The sequence below is a fragment of the Pteropus alecto genome, unplaced genomic scaffold (assembly GCF_000325575.1).
Source record: "Pteropus alecto unplaced genomic scaffold, ASM32557v1 scaffold1301, whole genome shotgun sequence".
Taxonomy (NCBI): domain Eukaryota; kingdom Metazoa; phylum Chordata; class Mammalia; order Chiroptera; family Pteropodidae; genus Pteropus; species Pteropus alecto.
In genome coordinates, this window is record NW_006430525.1 from 6,810 (window position 1) to 15,767 (window position 8,958).

Here is an 8,958-nt window from a genome sequence, read left to right on the forward strand (position 1 = left end):
TAGCCTGTTGCAAAGAAGGTGTTTTTCTTTTGGTTTCCAATAGGTGGTGTCTAAGCCTCTTGGATCCCTGCTTTATATAAAGTCTTAATAATGCCTTTTTTTTCCTTATAGATATTCAGTCATGCTTGCTACCCTCAGTTTCAGTCCCTGTCAGTGTTAGTGACAGTTTTGGTTGCGTTTGCTCTGATTCCCCTGTGGCTTGCAGTGTTCGGTCTCAGAGGATATGGCAGAGGGGCCCTCTGGTTGAGGGATGGGGCCTGTGGCTCAGCCTTGAGTTTTGCAACCTCAGCTGATAATAATCGACTGTTGTTTCTATGCCATCCCCACTTCTCTGCCTTATGCCTTGATGACTGGGCCCTGCCGCCAGCATCGTGGAGCTCACAGCTTTCCCAGGCAGGGCTGTTCGGGGAACTTACCTCTCCTTCTCCTCTCCCCCTCCTCCTGCAGGGAGCTCTTGCTGCAAGTGGCAGCTTCTTTGTTTCTCCCAATGCACACCCCAACATCCAGGTTTCTAACCTGTGGTAGCCCTTATGTGCAGATCCCACGCTCAGATGTGCTGGTGTGCAGTTTGGGTGTTTTTTGTTGAGTTTTAAATGTTCAGCTTATTGTTGTTTCAAGGCAGAGATCTGGGGACGACTCTCATTCCACCATGTTTCTGACGTCACTCAAAATTACGTATATTGTCCTTCTATCATCTTCCCCATGGGCTTCCACAGAGTAAAAGTTTTTAATTTTGATGAGGACCAATTTTTCATTTTTTCCTTTTATAGATTGTAATTTTAGTGTCAAGACTAGAACTTTGACTAGCTCTCGATCCCTAAACTTTTCTCCTGTTTTTTCATAAAAGTTTTATAATTTTACATTTAAGTCCATGATCTATTTTGAGTTATTATATTAGGTGTGACGTTTTGGTTGAGGCTCATTTTTTTGCCTATAGAGGTCTAGATGTTTTAGTCCCCATTTGTTGAAAAGGCTGTCCTTCCTCCATGGAATTGTAAAAACTTTTGTCAAAGATCAATTGGGCATATTTGTATGTATCTGCTCTTTTTCATCAAGCTGTGTGTGTCGCTTCCTCTGCCAATATCATATTGTCTTGATTATTGTAGCTATATAATATAGTAACCCTTAATATATATCAGGTAGAGTGATTCTTTCATTTATTCTTTTTTTGTCAAGATAAAATTTTATTTTAGCAATTCCATGACCTGTGCATTTCCATGTAAATTTTAGAGTAAGCTTTTCTGTGTCTACAAGGAATTTTGTTGGGATTTTGCTAGAAATTACTTTAAACCTATATATTAGTTTGAAGAGGGTTGATTTTTCCGATCAGTGAACACAGTATGTCTCTATATTTAGGTCTTCTTTGATTTCTTTCATCAACTTGTAATTTTCAGTGTATTCATCCTCTACATGTTTTGTTAAATATATGCTGAAGCATTTCATTTTCTTTGGAGCAATTATAGATGGTATTATTTTCAGTTTTATTTTCTGCCTGGTCATTGTTTTTATGTAGTAATACCATTGATTTTATGTTTTGATCTTGTATCCTGTGACTCTTCTGAACTCACTTATTATTAGTTTTAAGTTTTTTTGTAGATTTCTTGAGATTTTTATATAGAGACAGTCATATAATTTGCAGTGCCTTTTATTTTTCTTATTGTAGTAGCTCCAACTTCCAGTACTATGTTGGTAAGAGTGATGAGGGTACACATCCTTGCCTTGTTTCCAATTTTTAGGACAACAATAAGTCTTTCACCATTACTTATGATGTTAGTATAGGGATTTTTTTATTTATAGCCTTTATCAAGTCTATATAATTTCTAATTTTCTTAGCGTTTTCATCATGAATGGATGTGGAATTTGTCATATACTTTTCTGTGTCAGTTGTTAGGAGTATGGTCTTTCAGAGCTTGTTGATATGAGGGTTGTGGTGATTGATTTTAAATGTTGAACCAGCTTTGCATACCTGCAATAAATCCTATTTGATCATGGTATATAATTCTTACATATTGTAATATTTAGTTTGCCAATATTCTGTTGAGAATTTTTGCATTTAAGTTTGTGGGAGATGTTTTTATGTAGATTTCTTTTTTAGTGTACTGTATATGATTTTGCTACCAGGGTGACACTGACCTTATAAAATGAGTTAGGTAGTAGTTCCTCTTTTTCATTTCTGGAAGAGATTGTATTAAATTGGTGATCATTCTTTAAATATTTGGTAGAATCTTCCATAACACCGTATGGACCTCGAGATTTCTTTTTTTCTAAAATTTTTTTAATTATGAATTTAATTTCTTTAATGGTAATACTGCTATTCAGATGATCTATCTCCTTTTGGTTGAATTCTGATAGTTTAGGGTTCTGAGGAATTTGTCCATGTTCTCTTAACTTTTAAAATTTGTAAACCTAAAGTTGTTTATAATACTTCCTTATTATCTTTTTAATTGCTGCAGAATGTATAGTGATATATCCAGTATCCTTGCTGATTTTGATGATTTGTCTTCTCTCTTTTTATTTTGTCATTTGTGATAGGTTTATCTATTTTAGTTTTGCTTGTTTTACTAAAATTATTGGGATGACATTGGTTAATAAAATCAACTAGGTTTCAAATGTACAATTCAGTAATACATCCTGTGTATATTGCATTGTGTGTTTACCACCCAAAGTTAAATTTCCTTCTTTTACCAAGTATTTAATCCTCTTTACCCCATCTATCTCCTTCCTCCCACATTTCCCTCTGGTAACCACTAAGCCACTATCCATGTGTCTCTGTTTGTTTGTCATGTTTGTTGTTTTCAGTTTTATATGCCACATATGAGTGAAATCATATGGTTCTCATTTTTTTTTTCTGTCTGATTTATTTCACTTGACAGTCTCAAATGGCAGTATTTCATCTTTTCTTATGGCCAAGTATTATGCCATTGTATATATGTACCACATCTTTTTTTATCCAGTCATCTGTGAAAGGATACTTTGTTTGTTTCTATGTCTTGGCCACCATGAATAATGCTGGTATAAAAGGAGGTTGCTAAGACACAACTGTTACCCCTCCGTGCTCAGTCTCTACCCTGCTCTCTGTCCTGATCACTGGGTTCCATGCATGGAATATGCCCATCACTCAGGCAGGACTTTTTGGAGCTTCAAAGAGCCAAAAAAACACTGCATAATCCCCTACTCCCCCTCATCCTGCTGGGAGCTCCAGGCTATTTTCCACAGCGCTTTTGTATGTCTCTTTCCACTTCCCTGTATTGCACAAATAGTCAAGTGTTCTGATGTGCAGATCTCTCAGATAATATTTGTGTGCAGGTTGGGTGTTATTTGTTGGAGTGTAGATGTTCAGCTTGCTATAATTTCAAGGGGAAAGATCAGGAGAAATCCCTTATGTCACCATGCTTCTGACGTTACTCCTATTTTATTTAATTTTTTTGAAGAACAAGCTTTTGTTTGATTGTGATTTCTGCTCTGTTTATTATTCGCTTTCTTCAACTTGCTTTGGGTTTCTTTTGCTTTTGTCTAGTTTCTTGAGGTAGAAACTTAGATTATTTATTTGAGACCTTTCCTCTTTTCTATTGTAAGCATTCAGGGATATACATTTTCCTCTGAGTACTTCTTTAGCTTTATTCCACATATTTTGATATATTGTCATTTCATTTTTGTTCAACTATGTATTTTTAAATTCCCTTTGAGACTTTCGGTTATGGATTATTTAGAAGTGTATTGTTTAATTTCATGTATTTTTAGATTTTCCTGTTGTCTTTTTTTTTAGTCTGATTCCATTTTTGTCAGATTGTCTTACTCAAGTCATGATTTTTTTGGTTCTTGGTCTGATAGGTGATTTTTTTATTGTATCTGGATCATTTTGTTAAGTTAGGGGAGTCTGGGTCCTATTTAAATATTTTAATTAAATTTAATCTATTTTAGATTAACACATACGTTCTTTTCTACTTTTAGGGTGTATACTTCCAGTGAGAGTTTAATTTTCAGAGTCTTTATGATGTTTCCTTGATTTATGTAGTACTGCTAGGGCTCCCATGTGTCTCTGCTGATGCTCCCTGAGGGTAAGGAAGGTATTTATGTAGGCCCAAGTGTCTCTCAATGAAAATGGGGAGTCTCAGACTCACAGGGATGAAGAGGCCTCTCCAGGCCACTTGTCGTGCCTGGGTACCTGTTGCTAGTTCTGCCTGCCCACTTTGGTGTCTCCTAATAGGTTCTGATGTTGTCAGAAGGTTTCCCATTCAGACTTGGGAAGAGATAAGCCTATCCAGGCAGCCTTCTATTGCTAGGTTGAGGGTTAGGAAACACTAGATCTGGGATGCCTTCTTTTGTCGGGTGTGGGGGTGCTAGATAACCTTGCTATGCTATTCTACTGGTCCTGGGGTCCAAACCATTTTGCCTTCTTTTTACCACTTTTTAGAATTCTCTGTTGGTTGTGTCTTACATTCTTTAATGGGTTAGTTGTTGGGCCTGGCAAAGAGGATTAGGGAGAAATGGGTCTATGCAATTTTGTCGAGATTGGACCAGAAATCACTTTTTCCTCTATTTTTTAAAAAGCAGTCATCGATTTTTTTGCTCCATTCCCAGTTTTCTTGTTCTGGGACACAGATGGCTGATTCTTCTGTTTGTTCCAACAGGGTTAAAACTCAAAAAAGACACTGGAAATGACCAACCTATATCTACTTCTACATTAGAAATACAAGCATCAGGATGCAAAGTATTAAGAAAGGCCAGAATGAAAGTTGCCCAGAAAACAACTGGCAAAGAAAATCATGGTGATACACACAGGGTACAGAAACGGCCTCGAGCTTGTCTAGGGAAGAAAAGAAAGAAACTTTCAACTTGTAAACAAGAGCTTCCAAAACATATGGATCTTCATAGGAAAGGCTATGTAGGAGAGAAACCTTTTAAATGTCAGGAATGTGGGAAAGGCTTTAGAGTTAGCTCTGACCTTATTAAGCACCAGAGAATTCACACTGAAGAGAAACCCTATAAATGTCAACAGTGTGATAAGAGGTTTAGGTGGAGTTCAGATCTTAATAAACACTTACTGGCACACCAAGGAATAAAACCATATAGATGCTCATGGTGTGGGAAAAGCTTCAGTCATAACACAAATCTGCACACACACCTAAGAATTCACACAGGAGAGAAGCCCTTTAAATGTCATGAATGTGGAAAAAGATTCATTCAAAACTCACACCTTATTAAGCACCAGAGAACCCACACAGGTGAGCAGCCTTATTCCTGTAGCATATGCAGGAGAAATTTCAGCAGGCGGTCAAGCCTTCTTAGACACCAGAAGCTCCACAGGAGAAGGGAAACATGTCCAGTGGCTCCAGTCTGAAGAAAGTCACCATATGGAGCTTCACCCTAGAGGTGATGAAAGAATACCAAATTATGAGGTGCCTGATGATAGGATTTTGTCATCAACAGAAAATTTGGGAGGAGTACATGTCATACTTCACATAAAGGAATCTAAGCTATCTCTCTTATTCAGCATTGTATCTTCGGTGCCTAGCACAAAACTGATACGTGTGTACTTTATAAATAAAAGATTGAAAATATAGCTATTATATGTCTATAATTATATATCTGTCTGGTTACTGAGCTTCCCCACCCTTTGTGATCTAAATTCCTCAGGTATCAGGTGCCCAGCAAATATATGATGGCCATTAGCCCTACTCTCATTCTTTCTTGGGAGAGATAGAAAACAAAAATATTCAGATTCTCTGGAAGGAGCTCAGGGTATTAGCATTCCTATGGTTATTGTTCTGTCTGTGTGAACAACCAAGCCCAGGACTCAAGAGACTTTATTCTGGAACGGGAGGAGAGGATTCACTGTTTGTCCTGAGCAAAGTGCCCCCATTCTAGTTTCCTCTTCCTTGAGCACCGACCACCACAATGTTTTCTGTCAAGTAATTCCAAGCAACAAATGAAGGCCTGAATGCCAACACAGACATAGGGCCTTGAAAACACTTGATATCTCTCCATCTGCTGATCCTCTCAGCACTGAGGTATATAGAATGAAATGGTGAAGGAGGCAATTTGGACCCTCATTCAGCTATCTGCCTCTTTGTGGAAAGCACAGAACGGTGGTTAATGGCCTTATTTTACTATGTAGATTGGAGGCTTTCAAATTGGTGCCACACTGCTCCCAGAGGGAGGCCCATTATTATGGCTGCTCAGCACAACCCCATACACCTCTGCAGGAAGGTCTAGGGAATTTGCAAACTGATTTACTGTGAATGGCAAGGATAGCACTGTGGCCTTGTAGCCTCAGTGCACGTTGGATACCAAGGTGGAACATCCAGAAGTGTCAGAAAATAGCAAGGCCTGTGGCTTAGGATGATGATCCCAGTGAGAACTAGGTCAGACGGAATTTTTTTTAATGGTTGTTTCTCTTGCTTTGCCATTGGCCTGGTCTCAGTGATTATCTCCTGAAAAGCAATGTGATGTCAAGGGAAGGGCAAGGAAGTTAGAAGACATGGATTTATATCTATGTCAGATCCTAGTTTCAGGTGTTGGAGAAGGCTTCTATATATTCAAAATTTTTACACTTTTTTATGAAACTGGCATGTTGTTTCATTGCATTTGAATGTAAATGGTAATCTTTCATGCAGAAAAAAATATTTCATCTCCCCAAAGTCCACAGCAATATAGAGAAGTTACACTTTATAAAGAAATAACAAAGATATATCCCCAAATAAAAGTGGGATAACTATCTCCATGGACCAATAGGGGGTTCGAACAACAAGGAAAAAGGGAGGGGAAGCCACACAGCCTATTAGGCTTCACAACCAAAAAAGTAAGTTGCTAAAGCCATAAATGCACATCCAGAGCTTGGCGGGATGGGGACAAGAGGTGGATTAATCCACAGGAGAGGGAGTAGGAGTGAGAGGCAAAAGCAATAACTGTGATTCTGTTCTTTCTTCTGCTAAAGACAGTCATGGAGGCAGTTGGTTTTCTATGGCCTGGTTAACCCAGGTTCGATACTTCCAATAAGCCTCTGTTTTATGGCTAAATTTATGTGAAGAAGAGTAAAAGATTTTGACCCCCTCGAGAGGATTCATTTTTTCATCCCCCTCCCTCCTTCCTTTTAGCCATCTTCCTTCTTCCTCTCCTTCCCAGCTTTATTTAGATATAATGCACTTAAAAGACTGTGTTTAAGGTGTATAATTAGATTATTTGATATGCATATATATCAAAAAATGATTATCATTTACCATCTTCATCACCTCACATATTTACCTTTTTCTTTGTGGTAAGAACATTTAAGATTTACTCTCTTAAAACTTTCAACTATATAATACAATACATTTACCTATAGTCACTATACTGTATATTAGATGCTCAGAACTTATTCATCTTATATTTAACAGTTTGTACCCTTTGAACAACATTTGCCAATTCCCAAACGCCAGTCTCAGGTAAACAGCATTATACTAGCTGTTTCTATGTGTTTGGCTTTTTAAGATTCCAAATATGAGTGAAATATACAGTATAACATCTTTCTTAGCTAATCATACTCTGTCCCTTCTGAAGATACTAACCTAGCTAACAAATAGCTAAGATGGGCCTCATACAACATGATCATAGTATGTAAAAACATCTGCAATATGCAGAATTCCTTAGTGAGTAGCCATTGTTTCTGCTCACTGTCTTAAAGCTCAACTGTCCCATCTGTGACTCTTCTCCTAGGACTAAGGTGAAATGTCCAGAGTAATCCCAGGCGCCTTTGAATGCATAGTAGAGGATGCCCACGTGGTAAAATCCAGAGGCAGGGGCAGGAAGCCACCCATCCGCCCAGCCCCCTCCAACATTGCCAGCCAGCCCAGCCAGAGGGAGCCTGTGATAATGACAAAGGCTCCAAAGAAAAACGGCACTGCAGCAAGATCGATGGCCTTATGTGAGACCTTAAGAGGGATTTTTGTTTAACCTGAAGGTCAGTGTAGCTACAGGTCTGTGCTGAAGGGCCTTCCTTTGAGCATTGCACTTTAACTATCTGAGATTCCAGTAGCCAGTTCGATTCCAGACAGCATGCTAACAGGCTGCCCCAGCTGCAGTCACAGCACGTGGCAGACCTTTCAGCCCGAGCTCGCCCACGGCCAGCAGCTGAAGAGCCCCGGGTCCCCTGGTACGCCTCACCTAACAGCCCTCACAGGCTCTCACAGCCCCCAACCCGCCCAAGCAGCGTGACATCGGAATATCTTATGCATGTTATATGACGGTTCAACTACTCTTCCATGAGTGCTTATGCCAGGCACTGTTTGCACAGTACACATTATATTCCTAACGTCTGCATTTCCCCTGCAAGGAAGGGGTTATCATGCCCATACTGCAGTCAGAAACCTGAGTTTAGAAAAATTGAGTTCCTTGCCCAGAGCCAGAATCCACATCCAGACCAATCAAGCTCCAGAGCCCTTTTTCTATTCACTGTTAGACCACACCTTCCCCCTGGGAGAGAAGAACATTCTTTTACGAGTCTTGAACCACAGATGCCACTTTTTCTGCTGACCTATGAAGTTCACATTGGGCCATGCTGCCCACTCCTACAGGTCACATGTAAATTTCTGATTCCTCGATGGGCAGGAAGCCCTGTGTGTGACTGGCTAGGAATCGAGGTTTTCAAGAGTTCCAGCTGGATCGATTTATCCACCGTTCCATCAGCACACGTGTTTCATATTTCATAGGGGACCCGATCTCTTTTTAGGATTTTTTGTTTCAATGCTGAGTTCACCGAATAATGTATTAATACGATAAAACCCATGCCCAGTGTATTTCCTCAAAACGGATGGACCCTGAAGGGTATTTACAGCACAAGCAGTAGATATGTGAAATTCCCAGGTTGAACCCGAAAGATATTTGCTGGGCTCTCACCAGAACCAACAAACACAGTAAGGACCCTGAAGACATCTGGCTCAGAGCCAGCCTCTGGCATTTGGGAAGAATAGATATATGGAG

General features: G+C 39.3%; 1 protein-coding gene across 1 annotated transcript in view; it reads left to right on the plus strand.

Moving 5' to 3' along the window:
* LOC102896995 (zinc finger protein 75D) overlaps positions 1-5,563 on the plus strand; it is a 12,316-nt gene extending 6,753 nt beyond the window's left edge. The window contains exon 3 of the mRNA XM_006905157.3: positions 4,632-5,563. Coding sequence (XP_006905219.2) covers positions 4,632-5,341 — 710 coding nt within the window. The 3' untranslated portion in view covers positions 5,342-5,563. The remainder of the gene's footprint in view (positions 1-4,631) is intronic.
* The last annotated feature ends 3,395 nt before the right edge of the window (positions 5,564-8,958 follow it).